This window comes from Geotrypetes seraphini, chromosome 2, assembly GCF_902459505.1.
Source record: "Geotrypetes seraphini chromosome 2, aGeoSer1.1, whole genome shotgun sequence".
Classification (NCBI taxonomy): domain Eukaryota; kingdom Metazoa; phylum Chordata; class Amphibia; order Gymnophiona; family Dermophiidae; genus Geotrypetes; species Geotrypetes seraphini.
The window spans coordinates 348,679,809-348,693,606 of NC_047085.1; the positions used below are offsets into that span (position 1 = coordinate 348,679,809).

The 13,798-nt window shown below is 44.2% G+C and overlaps 1 protein-coding gene across 16 annotated transcripts in view; it reads left to right on the forward strand.

The window, feature by feature from the left end:
* Positions 1 to 13,798, forward strand: part of CLASP2 (cytoplasmic linker associated protein 2) — a 650,335-nt gene that overhangs the window by 159,765 nt on the left and 476,772 nt on the right. For 12 of the 16 annotated variants that reach the window (XM_033930348.1, XM_033930349.1, XM_033930352.1 and 9 more), the window contains one exon: positions 4,277 to 4,423. In XM_033930348.1, coding sequence (XP_033786239.1) covers positions 4,277 to 4,423 — 147 coding nt within the window. Of the gene's footprint in view, positions 1 to 2,993; positions 3,122 to 3,718; positions 3,768 to 4,276; positions 4,424 to 13,798 lie in introns of those variants that run through there. The other 4 variants (XM_033930357.1, XM_033930364.1, XM_033930363.1 and 1 more) reach the window with 2 other exon arrangements.

Here is a 13,798-nt window from a genome sequence, read left to right on the forward strand (position 1 = left end):
TGTGGGTGCACCATCGCTCGATACAGTGGCAGGATAACTTCCTTCGTTCTGGTAGTGATACTTTTTTTGATAATGCCCAACATTCTGCTCGCTTTTTTTGAGGCCGCTGCACATTGCGCCGCCGGCTTCATTGTTTTATCCACCAATACCCCCCAGATCTTTTTCTTGGCTGCCTTCCCCGAGTACCCTCCCTCCCATCGTATAGCTGTACATGGAGTTCCCCTTCCCTATGTGCAAGACCTTACATTTCTCCACATTGAAGCACATCTGCCATTTTTTTGCCCACTCACTCAGTTTGTTCAGGTCGCTCTGCAGTTCTTTGCATTCCTCAACAGTTCTGACCCTGCTGCAGAGTTTTGTGTCATCCGCGAACTTGATAACTTCGCACTTCGTCCCTGTTTCCAGATCATTAATAAATATATTGAACAACAGTGGTCCCAGCACTGACCCTTGCGGAACACCACTTGTGACCCCTATCCAGTCAGAGTAGTGCCCCTTTACTCCTACCCTCTGCTTCCTGTCCACCAGCCAATTTTTGATCCATCTGTACACGTCAACTTCCACCCCGTGACTCCACAGTTTCTTCTGTAGGCGTTCATGGGGCACCTTGTCGAAGGCTTTTTGGAAATCTAGATATACGATGTCTACGGGGTCACCTTGGTCCAATTGCTTACTTATCTCATCAAAGAAATGCAGTAGATTCGTCTGGCATGATCGGCCTTTACAGAAACCATGCTGGCTTGATCTTATCAGATTATTTTTTTCTATATGCTCATTGATACCTTCCCTGATCAGTGATTCGACCATCTTCCCCGGAACTGAGGAACTAGAGAAATTTAGCACCTGAGTTAGTGTCTTCAGGATATTCAGAAGGCAGCACAGGGAGCAGCATGGGAACTGAAGATCAGCACAAATAGCATGTAGATCAAGGGTGTTAAACTCAATCACATAAGGGGCCGAAATCTAAAACATAGCTAAGTTGCAGGCCAAATTTTTAAAGATACTTTAGGGGTCCTTTTATTAAGGTACGCTAACTGATTTAGCTCGCGCTAAATGCACACCTTAATAAAAACTTTTCCTCTCTATTTTAGGTCCTAGTTCACGCTTGCTGTCTAACACCAGCTCTGGCAGGATACACATTTCAAATCTGACATATTGTAATCACAAAACAGAAAATAAAATTATTTTTTCTACCTTATGTTGTCTGGTCATTATTCAAATCATGTTGGTCCCAGGCTCTGGTTGTCTTCTGATAACTCGCTTGCCAGGGTCTCTTACCCATTTTCATTTTCTTCTTTCTCTGTGCTAACCATCCATCTTCCATCTCTGTCCTCCCCTTCTGTTTCCCTTCCCTCCCCTCTCCCGGAGGTCTGGCATCTTTCCTTTTTTTGTCTCCATCCCCACAGCTGTAGTGATGGACCCCACCATCTCCAGATCCATCATCTCTCCTTTTCTCAACTACCCTTTCATCCAGTATCTCTCCTTCCCCACCACCCTAGGGTCCACCATCTCTCCCATTCTCTTCCCAGCTACCTCCTATACAGTATCTCTATCTCCCCTCCTCCACACCATCTGTTGTGTCCAACTTCTCTACCTTTCTGTTCTTCCCTCCCTCCATCCCATTGTCCACCATCTCTCTCCCTCTCCTCTGTTTTAGACCCATTATTTCTTTCCCTCCCCCACCCTCAGTCCGGCATATGCACATCTGTTTAGACCCCTCCTTCCCTCTCTCCGTGTACTTCTACACCAGGTCTCGCCTCTGCCCCCCTTCTTCCCGGTATCACCTTCGAGATTTGGCCCACCATTCCTTCCCTCCCTCCATCCTGGCTTCCCGGTCTCATCTTCTAAGCAGCCTGCCGAGGATCGCTGGTCAGCTGTAGCGAACCTAGCTGGCTGCCTCGGCCTTTGCAGCACGTTCCCTCTGCAGCGGTCCTGCCCCTCCTCTGATGTATGGGACCGCAGCAGAGGGATTATGCTGCTGAGGCTACGGCAGCCTGCTAGGATCACTACAGTTAACTGGTGATCCTCGGCAGGCTGCAAATTTGTCACCACTGATGTAGATGCTTTGAAAACAAGGCCATAGATATTCCCTTCTAATTCTCAGAAATGGCACACAATTCAGACCTTATCCTTACTGCTGAAAACCTGATGTCTGCTTGGAGTTAGGATAGATGTGTTTTATCAGCTGCAGCTGAATCTTATGTACGTGTGTGTTAGCAATGAGGGATTAAGGGATTTGCCCAGGGTCACAAGAAGCAGTGAGGGATTTGAACCCACAACCTCAGGGTACTGAGGTTCTAGCTCTAACCACTGCACCACACAGTGTCTGTGGTCCCCATTTGTAAATGAGGAAGAGTTAAATAGATTTTGTATAGCTGTGAAAATGCAGTGTTACAAATCCAGCACTTCTGTGTAAGGAAGAAGTACTGTTGCCATGGAAACCTAGTGTGCTCTGTCTTTCAGTGCTTGCCCAGCCCCACTCCCTCTACTCCCATCTGCATTCTGTTAGTTTCATATCATACATTTACAGCCTGCCCCTATAATAATGCTTACAAAGAGACAGGCATACAAAAGTCCATTATCAACTGTATTAGCTCTTTGCTGCCCTCAAGGGTGGATTGTATCTTTGTGAACTGAACTTTTAGATATGTATGCAGAAAACTGATGCATGGCTTAGCAGTGTACACACACGGATTTAATATATTAAATCCCATTGCTAGCGTTTTAATAAACCCCGTGTTCCTAAAAAGAGTTTGCACAATATATTCATAGACTTTCATTGGTTTCAGAGTGGTTCTTGTCATTGCCATTTGGGAATAAGAAGGATTGTTTTCCCTTTATCATTATTGGCAACTGTGGGTCCCTTTTGGGAGGCAATCTTGTTAAACATACAAAATGCAGAACTGATGGTTTATTTTCTCTTGAGTGAAGTGAAGAGAGAAATGTATGTATTCTTTTTTAAATAAATGCTAAACATAGTGCTTTTCAATTAGGATGTGAAGTCAGGAGCATGAAGGGGGATCTGCCAAACAGGGCTCTTGTGCTACCGTCCCCTCCTCCTTCCTCCAGTTGCGCAGCTGTACTTGAGCCTCACCCATCTTGTTTATGATGCAAAGCACAGGTTGGTTCCAAGTTGTGGATGATGGGGTCCTACAGGGAGTATACATTAGGATTTCCAGCTTATTGTGTGTCCTGTCTTTCTGAGTTTGCATTTTAAATTAAATACTAGAAAATGAGTGGTGAGTGACCTTGGATTAAAAAAGAAAATTATATAACTAATAGCTGTAAATATGAGTTTTAAACTTCATTTTTTCAGAAGGCATTTTTTAAAATTGTAAATAATAATAAAGAAATATTGGGTGAGAGGATATTCTGAAATGCTTTGAAAACCTGGAGCTCTCAATTTGGCATCATTGGTGCAGAAATCTATAGTGAATACTGTTCGCAGACACTCCACATATGGCTGGATTTATATGCATGGGGAATTTTCACCTTTCATATGGCACTGGCTATCAGAGGATGATGTCACCTTGAAGCTGATTGGCTGCTTCAGCACCTAGTGCAGAGAAGAGAAAGAAAGATGCCGGCACAAACCTCAGCGGTGCGGCTGTGGTGTCTTCTATCTGTCCTGGAAAGGAGTCTTTGATTAGTTAAAGAGAATGAACTGCATGGGGGTCATGTGAGCTCTTTGGAACCATCCTGGTGTGAGGGGAATTTGAGAGCTGTCAGAGGAATGAGGCGGTTGATTTGCAAGCGGATCTGTGATTGTAAGTTGCAAAATCAAGGTGGAGGGAAGGAAAGCAGGGAATGTTGGTAGACACATTGTGAGATGATGTATGCAAGTAATACATACATTAGTAGCTGAAAAGAAAGCATTTCCCTGCAGAGTCCTATTACCATAAGCTGAAATGTAGATAAGATTTAATCTGCAGATCTTTTGTGCTTGATAGAGAAATTAATCTTGTGTTCACGGGCAGGGAGTGTTTGTTCTTATGTGATCTCACTATTTTTACTGTTGACTCTGCACAGTTTTTATTATATATGCACTGTTGCATTATCAGAGGAAATCACGTAAACAGTATATTGCTGTCAAAAACGTTTTATCTTGCTTTCTTCCCACCCTCAGCCCTATAGGCCATAGACAAAGAACAATATAATTAATATTGATTTTTGCTTGCTCTTCCTCTACATTTTCTGTGTGAACTGCAGCTACGACAATTAATTCCATGCTTTTAAGATTTGAGCTAATAGTTGTTATTTCATTTACCATTTACAGATAAAAGCTTTGATGATGAAGAGTCAGTGGATGGAAATAGGCCTTCGTCGGCTGCTTCAGTCTTCAAAGTTCCAGCTGCTAAGAAGCCCGGAAACCCAGGAAATAGCACCAGGAAGCTGGGAGCAGCTGCAGGATCCAAGGTTGGAGGTAAAGTAAATCTCAAACTTCTTTGGTCTGTTGCTGTTAAATTGATAACCACTCCTTTGGGGTAGATTTAATTTGTGATTGCAGCATTTTGCAGAGTTGAAAACTCTTTTGAGGTGCAATGTAGCAGTAACCTGTACTATTCATTTGTATTTCAAGGCTATATAACCTATATTTCTGGAATGTTGGTGGCTTTTATATGTAGTACCTTTCTTCTCTCAGCCATATTAGTTATCATTTTTAAACAGCACTCTGTGATCCTGTATGTAGTCTGTGCAACTTATAGAGTGGTGACATATGTGGACTTGTCTCTTTCCACTTCTTTTTGAGAATGTTCCTCCCCTCAAGGGTACTCTCTCCAAATGGGGCACAGTTCCCTCATGAATATTAAAAAAAAATCACAAAAAACTTTAGGGCCCGCACCCTGACTCCCTCTTGCCTCCCGGACTCCTCCACAGCTTACCTTTAATGCCCTGGTATTCTAGTGGTAAAGCGAGGCAGGAGCGATCTTCCTACACTCTTGCCCCATGCAGATTTTCTATCAAAAATGGTTGCCTCAAGCAGTCTTGCGAGACCGACGCGAGATCTGCATGGGGCAGGAGCATAAGAATATCGCTCCTACCCTGCCAGAGCTTCAAAGGTAAGCTGTGGAGATGGGAGGGAGGCTGCTTGTTTGGAGACTCACAAATAACCGAACTCACGAATCCTAAAACCGCAAATATGAAGGGAGACCAGTATTTTTATTTTATTCAGTATCAACAATTTTGCCATAGAAATTAATTTGATTATATTTTAGAGGAAGCTTCCTGGTAAATGAAATAAATAAAAACTGGAATATGTAAAACAGTTTTGTCATAGAAGTTTACTGTACAATTATATATATTTTACTAGTCTTTAAGCCCGTTACATTAACGGGTGCTAGAATAGATATGTGTGTGTGTGTCTTTCTTTCTCACTCTCTCTCCTTGGCCGCTTTCTGTGTGTGTGTCTCTCTCTCTCTCTCTCTTGTCCACCACTTACTAATAATCTTACTAGGTCAGACCAATGATCATTTCAGCCCAGTATCCCGTCTTCACAGAGGCTAATCCAAGTCACAAGTACCTGGCAAAAACCCAAATAGTAGCAGCATTCCATGCCACCAATCCAGGGCAAGCAGTGGCTTCCCCATGTCTGTCTCAATAGTAGACTATGGACTTTTCTTCCAGGCACTTGTCCAAACCTTTTTTAAAACCAGCTACCGTAACTGCTCTTACTACATTCTCTGGCAACACATTCCAGAGCTTAACGATTCTCTGAGTGAAAATATTTCCTACTATTGGTTTTAAATGTATTATTACTCTGTAACTTCATCTAGCATCTAGTCTTTGTTAATCTTGATGCAGTAAAAAATCGATTCACTTGTAGCCGTTCTACACCACTTAGGATTTTGTAGACTTCAATCGTATCTCCCCTCAGCCATCTCTTTTCCAAGCTGAAGAGCCCTGACCTCTTTAGTCTTTCCTCATACGAGAGGAGTTCCATTCCCTTTATCATCTTGGTCACTCTTCTTTGAACCTTTTCTAGTGCCGCTATATCTTTTTTGAGATAAGGAGACCAGAACTGAACTCAGTACTCAAGGTGAGGTTGCACCATTGAGCGATACAGAAGCATTATAACATTCTTAGGCTTGTTTACCATCCTTTTTCTAATAATTCCTAGCATCTTGTTTGCTTTCTTGGCTGCCGCCACACATTGGGTATGATAATTGGTACTATGTTCACAGCTTTAATTTTCTGTTTTTTTGTTGTGTGCTCTCTTGCTGCCCATGATCAGCAGGTCTTCTCTTTAAAAGAACCAAAGAACATCAGGCTGTTTACAAAAGCATTGCCTCAGCTAGGTAGCCATCATAAATTCATCCATCTATCCATCCTTTTTCATTCACAAAGATCACAGTATTCTTTTCAATTGGGAAAGTGTCACTTGGTATTGTCTTTCGTTTAATTCAATCATTGGTGGCAACTTCTTGCAACTAGCACAACAAACCAACACCATAGTGAAATGGGACTTCTTTAGCACTCTCCAGACCAGTAGAGGTTAATGATGAAGTCAGATGTTACTGCATATTTTTTAATTTCTTTGTTTAAAAATTCCCTAAAACTCTCAATTTTCTCCAAATAGTCTGCTGATAGTTCTGGCACACAGTTGTTCTTGCCTGGATGTTTCAATTTATTCCTTACCATGAAACAATAGCACTGTGCAATGTTGCCCTTGAAGTATTCTAAATTCATTTCTTTGGCAATGTCTACAGCTTTTAGCCACACCTGTATAGTAGACAATCCGCTTCCCTTTACCCTCTGTTCTACTACAAATTAAGCAAGCATTCCTCTAACTTGGGCCACCTTGCTTTGCAACAACGATTTCCGTTCTTGTTGATGTTTCATTAGAGTTATAGTCCTGTGACTTTCTCCAGTCTTACTAATTTTTCACTAAATCGAAAATGTCATTCTATGGCTCTGTTACCATGTTCCTTGGCGAAGGCAATTGCCTTAAATTTGAATTGTGTTGTATATGCTTTTCTCATTTTTAGTGCCATTTAGGGGATAAATAAAATTAAGAATTATGGTACTGTAGCAGTGCATTACTGTACTTTTACATCATTCTGCTACCGGATTAACTAATGCAGTGTCATCTAGTAAGATGATGTCATCAGTAACGCGGCAGAGTTCATGGACGGACAAGGCCGAAGCAGCCTGTTACAGTGCTGCCGGCCTGATGCTGCTTACGGAGGTAAGTAGGGCTCGCGACGGGGTTACGGAGGGAGGGAAGGAAGGATGGAGATTCGGCTGCGTGGCGGGTGCTCGGGGGGGGGGAGAGGGGGTGCCTGCTCAAGGGTCCTGCTGCACAAAGGATTGGAGGAAGGGAAGGGAAGCTGGGCAAGGGTCCTGCTGCATGAAGGATGGGAGGAAGGAGAGAAAGATGCTGCACATGTGGGGAGAACATAAGAACATAGAGAAAGGAAAGAGGGAGAATTGGGATGAAGGAGAGGAAGGGAGAGATGATCATGTACATACCCCGAAAATAAGACCTTGTGTCTTTTTTTCAGGGAAACACGGTACTGTTAAGAAGGGGTTGAGCGCAGGTTGTTAGATACCCTTAGGAGGCTTGGCAGTGTCTCGCAGGGTGCTTGCTGCATCTTGTTGCTGGTGTGCGTCTGTTGGTCCGCAGGGGTGGAGATGCAGTCAGACATGGAGTCTGATTTGCAGCCTGAAGATCAGCTTTGCAGAGCCATTCCAAGCATGAGGCAGTGATTCTCTAATCCAGCTACTGTAAGAGAGCTGAGGCAGAATGCAGCACAGATCCACAAACAGGTCACAGTGAATATAGGCTGTTATCCCAGGACAAGCAGGCAGCCTATTCTCACATATGGGTGACGTCATCCATGGAGCCCGGATGCGGACAGCCTCGCAAGCAGACTTGCTTGTAGAAACTCAGAAGTTTCGAGTCTGCCGCATTGCGCATGCGCGAGTGCCTTCCCACCCAGCACACGGTGAGTCTCCTCAGTTCTCAGTTTTCCGCGGAGCTGAGAAGTCTGTCTTTGACGCTCTGCGCTGAACTTCGTTCGCTTCGTGCCTTCTCTCACTACTGTTTGTGTTACTTTTGTCGCGAATTGTGTTATTTTCTGTTTAAAAAAAAGTTTATTTTTTTCGTCGACTGACTGGTGGGGCAGGTCACGTGCCCACAGACTGCGGGCTTTGACTTCGCAGCGGCTATTTTCCCTTCTATGTCCCAGCCAGTCACGGGCTTCAAGAAGTGTAGCAAGTGCCAGTGTGCGATTTCCCTCACGGACTCACACCGCTGGTGTCTTCGTTGTCTCTGGCTTGACCATAGTTTGAAGTCGTGTGAGTGCTGTGCTACTCTTCAACCTTGAGCCCTGAAACGTTGTCGGGTTGAAGTGGAAAAGCTGTTCAAGAAGGACTCTTCAACATCTTCAACCTCGACTTCCGACTCAGTCAAGAAGTCAATGGAGGGTCCTCTTGTTTCCACAACTCCGACCTCGAGTCTCATCAGACCTTCCTTGTTCGGATTGTCTTTGATCTCGAGTTCACCTGCCTTATCTTCTGAGCTCCCCTCAGGTCAGATACCTAAGCAGAAAGTTCCTGCGGTGGTCCTCAAGCTATCCAAGACCTCCAAGTCGAAGCATGTGTCTACCACCACCTTAGAATCTATAGCCTCAGCAATTGGTCCAGTTTCAGACTCAGATCCACAATTGCAGGCTTCTCTCCAGACCATGTTAGAGCACCAATGTGTTCAGTTACTGAGCAAATACAGTCCTGCCTTGACTCTGCCTCCTGCAGTCCAGCCTGGGCAATCGGCAGTCTGCCGCGAGGTAGAGTCCCTGCCTGTGCCTCGAGCTGAGTCTACACACTCTATGCAAGGAGTCGAGTCTTTGCGAGTGTCTTTATTGGAATCTTCACACTCTCTGCAAGGAGCCGAGTCTTTGCGAGTGTCTGGACAGAAATCCTCACACTCTATACAAGGAGCTGAATCTTTGGGAGTGCTTCGAGATTCCTCGATCCAAACCACTGAGTCTATGGGGTTTCTATCTACAGCTTCTAACACTAGTCATTCACCAGCGGCCCTGCCCATTTCCAGGCATATGGCAAAGTCTCCTCGATCTCGCCCAAGACCTGCATCCAGGCAACAATTGTCACAAATCATAGAAACAGACGGCAGATAAGGGCCACGGCCCATCCAGTCTGCCCACCCTAATGACCCTCCCCTACCTTTGCCTTGTGAATAGATCCCATGTGTCGATCCCAGGCACATGGGATCAGGCACGCTGCTGGCCTCAATCACCTCCAGTGGAAGACTATTCCAGCGATCAACCACCCTTTCAGTGAAAAATAATTTTCTGGTGTCACCTCGTAGTTTCCCGCACCTGATTTTCCACGGATGCCCTCTTGTTGCCGCGGGTCCCTTGAAAAAGAAGATATCCTCCTCCGCCTCGATGCAGCCCGTGAGATACTTGAATGTCTCGATCATGTCCCCCCTCTCTCTGCGCTCCTCGAGCGAGTATAGCTGTAATTTGTCTAACCGTTCTTCGTACGGGAGATCCTTGAGTCCCGAGACCATCCGGGTGGCCATTCTCTGAACTGACTCCAGTCTCAGCACATCCTTGCGATAATGCAGCCTCCAAAATTGCACACAGTATTCCAGGTGGGGCCTCACCATGGATCTATACAATGGCATAATGACTTCTGGCTTACGGCTGACGAAACCCCTGAGTATGCAACTTATGATCTGTCTTGCCTTGGATGACAGATCATAGGTTGCATACGCAGGGGTTTCGTCAGATCGAGACCCTCATCGAGGCATCCATCGAGGTGCAGGTCTTCTTCCACAGAAAAGCCTTTCTCGTCCAGACCTCCATCCAAGCCTTCCAGCTCTTCGAGGCCTTCAACTTCTCGATCGTGGTCACCAATTGCAGACCCCGAGGACTCTGCTGCTTCCAGTGCCTCCTCCAAGTATGTTAATTCCTTGGGTTATCAGTACTCCAGAGAGGCTTCGCCTTCATTCTCCACTCGAGGCGCCTTGAGGTCATCATGTCCTTGTCGAGGCCAGGCTCTGGTGGATCAGTTGTCCTTTTCTTTCTTTCTTCACCAGATGGCTGATGACCTGGATATTAAATTGACGCTGGTTCTAAATACTCTAAGGAGTACTTAGAGAGAATGCAGAGCCACTCAAGCTTCCTCTTAATAGGCTTCTGTCTCAAACTTTCAAACAAAATCTGGAGACTCCTTATGTTATGCCTGCTGTTCCAGGCAAATTGGAATCGAGGTATAGAACTTTACATTGCAAGGGGTTTGAGAATTCACAACTATCTCACCAATCCCTACTTGTGGAATCGTCGTTAAATAGGACGCATCCTTCTAGTTATATGCCACAGTACCTCCTGGAAGAGAGGGTAAGACCATAGACAAGTTTGGCCGTCGCCTTTATCAGAATTCCATGATGGCCTCCAGAGTCCTCAACTACAATTTTATTGTCACTACTTATTTCAAGTTCCTGATTGATCATCTTCCAAATTTTATGAAAAACCTGGATCAACATAGACAGGCAGAGTTTGTAGAACTCTCTGCTACATTGGGTCAACTCTGGTTACATCTACTCCAGTCATCTTATGCCTTTGAACTTTCTTCCAGGGTCACTGCTTTCTCAGTAGCGATGCGCCGCCTGGCCTGGCTTTGTACTATTGATATGGACCCCAATCTTCTGGACCGTCTGACTAATAATCCTTGTGAGGGCATTGACCTCTTTGATGAATCCATAGAGGCCGCCACCAAGAAGTTGTCTGAGCATGAAAAATCTTTTGATTCAATTGTCAGACCAAAGCCAACGCCAGCTCCTGCAAAACCTTCTCGACCTCTTCCATCTTTCCAGAGGCGCTATCCTCCAAGGGCGGCTCCTTACACTTGAGCACCCCCCAAGAAATAGCAGCAGCAGAAGCAACAGAAACCTCAGCTTTCTGCTACACTTAAGGCTGCGCAGCCTTTTTGACTGTCTCAAACAGAGTATAACCTCCATCGTTCTGTCTCTGTCATCCCTACCCCCATAGGAGGTTGCCTCCAGCATTTTTACCATCGATGGGAGACCATTACATCCGACCTCTGGATGTTGTCAATAATCAAGGAAGGATACTCTCTTCATTTCACTCAGGTTCCACCAGAGCTTCCTCCAAGAGAGTATCTTTCCAATCCATCCCAGACCGCCCTTCTTCAGGAAGCTCAAGCTCTGCTTCATCTCCATGCCATCAAGGAAGTTCCTCCAAAAGCAGAGCAGGGGGGTTTTACTCCTGTTACTTCCTAGTTCCGAAGAAGATGGGCGATCTGTGACCCATATTGGATCTCAGGGCTATCAACAAACTTTAGTCTTGTTTTCCCAGAGATAGTCATATTATATACAGTTGTATTCATACATTTACATACCCCTGGCAAGATTTGTAAAATGTGTATCCTTTGAGGAAAACATGAGTGATTCTGCAAAACACCATTCTTTAATTTAGGAATGTTGGTCAGGGAAAGCTATCTATCATCACAGAATTGCATGTGTCCTGTCACACGTAATTATTAGATAAACAGTAGTATTAGTAATCATAATTATAACTGAACTCACACAGATTGCCCTAATCAAAAGTTTACAAACTCTTGAATATTTGGGGCTGATAATATACACTCAAGTTGGCACAAACAGGTTGAGATTTTAATGAAGGGTAAGCATCCACACATGTGCCTTATTTGGTTACAATTAGTATGTGCATAAATAATGAGTTTCTTAGCTCTTGAGAAACCCTTGTGCATTTCATTCAAGGCTGCACTGACTCTGCTGGTTATTGAAGTATGAGAAAATAAAGGGCCTTATTCACACCTATCAGAAAAAAACTGAAAGCAGCCTTTGATGCAAAAGGGGATAACACACAATGGAAAATTTATGTCTTACCTGATCATTTTCTTTCCTTTAGACGCAGCAGATGAATCCAGAGACTAGTAGGTTGTGCCCATCTACCAGCAGGTTGAGATATGGAGACAGAGAGTACTAAGTTAAATTTTGTTTTATTGGATGGAAAGCCTCCTGGCCAAATAGTATTGCTCTTGCCAAAGCATCAGGAACTGGATAATTAAGAAAGAAACTCCTCTCTCATATACCAACATGAACACAGAATCAATGAACGTAAACCTTAACTAGTTAACTGTGACAGGGAGAAATACCTCTTCAGAACTCTCTCAAGAAACATCTAATACAGTAAGAATACAGCATAGATTCAGGGTGTGGCTGAGGATTCACCTGCTGCACCTAAAGAAAGAAAATAAATCAGGTAAGACAAATTTTCCTTCCTTAAGTGTCAGCAGCAGATGAATCCAGATACTAGTGCAGGGGTGGGCAACTCCAGTCCTCGAGGGTCGGAATCCAGTCGGGTTTTCAGGATTTCCCCAATGAATATACATTAGATCTATTTGCATGCACTGATTTCAATGCATATTCATTGGGGAAATCCTGAAAACCCGACTGGATTCCGGCCCTCGAGGACCGGAGTTGCCCACCTCTGTACTAGTGGGATGCAGCAAACAGTCCTTATATAGAGAGGGAAGAGACCGCTGCCCCAGCAGTAACTGACGCTTCAAAAGCAGCATCTGCATGAGCTGCCAAGTTGTTACTCTGCAAATTTCCTCCAACGAAAAGAAAATCCTTTGGTCTCGGCCCAAGACATTGCCATAGCCCTGGTAGAATGAGCATGAAATGCTGCTGGCAGCTGCCTACCCAAAAAGGATATATACACGAAACTTTTAACCTTTTTTTGGGTTACTGTCCCTTTTGTTTTCTCCTCTTTTTTGTTCTCTTTTTTTGAACCAATAAATTGTAAATTCTCCCTTCTATCCCCATGTCTCATGTCTGTCTTAGAGTCAAAAAGATGTGGATTACCCTGTTAGTTTCTCAACCTATATTTTTATAAAACTGTACATCGCTTAGTAAATTTAATAAGCGATTTATCAAACAAAAATAAAAACTTGAAAACTTGATTCCCTAATCCAACATGCTACCAAAACCTTGAAATCCGCCGCTCCCTTGTTACATCTTGAGAATAGCACAAAAAGGTGATCTGTACACCTAAAGCCACTGGTGGTTTGAAGATAGTGCATGAGTACTCTGCAAACATATAAAAGATGCAATGAATGGAATTGAGATCCATAATTCTCTTCCTGAAAAGCCAGAACTTTGTAGAGAATGAAAATTCATCACTGTTCTCGTCCCCACGGATAACTAGAGGAAACAATCCCATGTCATTCTTTAGTGTCTATCTCAACCTCAGGCCTTCTACACCAGCATTCTTTAATGCAAGCCTTGAGGGTCAGTGGCTGTGCCCATTCAAACTCTGATTCTTCCCTCTCTCCTTAAAGAATGACATGGAGATGTTTTCTCGCAGTTATCCGTGGGGACGGGAACGGTAATGAATTTTGTCACCGTATCATTTTCTAGCCAGAAGAAAAAGGGACTGATTCATGTGAAAGGCAGAGACCACCTAGGGTAAAAAAGAGGGCACAGTCTGTACTGATACTCCTGCCTCCGAGAAATGGAAGAACAGATCTCAATATGATAGTGCCTGCAACTACAAAACCACTGAGGCCATAGAGACCAAAAACACCGTCTTTAGCCTAAGATCTTTGATAGTGACCTATTGCAAGGGCTCGGAGAATTTTGCAGGCTACAGAGCACCAAATTAAGACTCCAGTCCAGATAGGGTTTCCATAGAGGAGAGTGAAGGTGATGAAACCCTTTCAGAAATCTTATCATATCTAGTTGTGATGCTACAGAAGAACAAGAAACCTGTCCCTGTAGCACGTA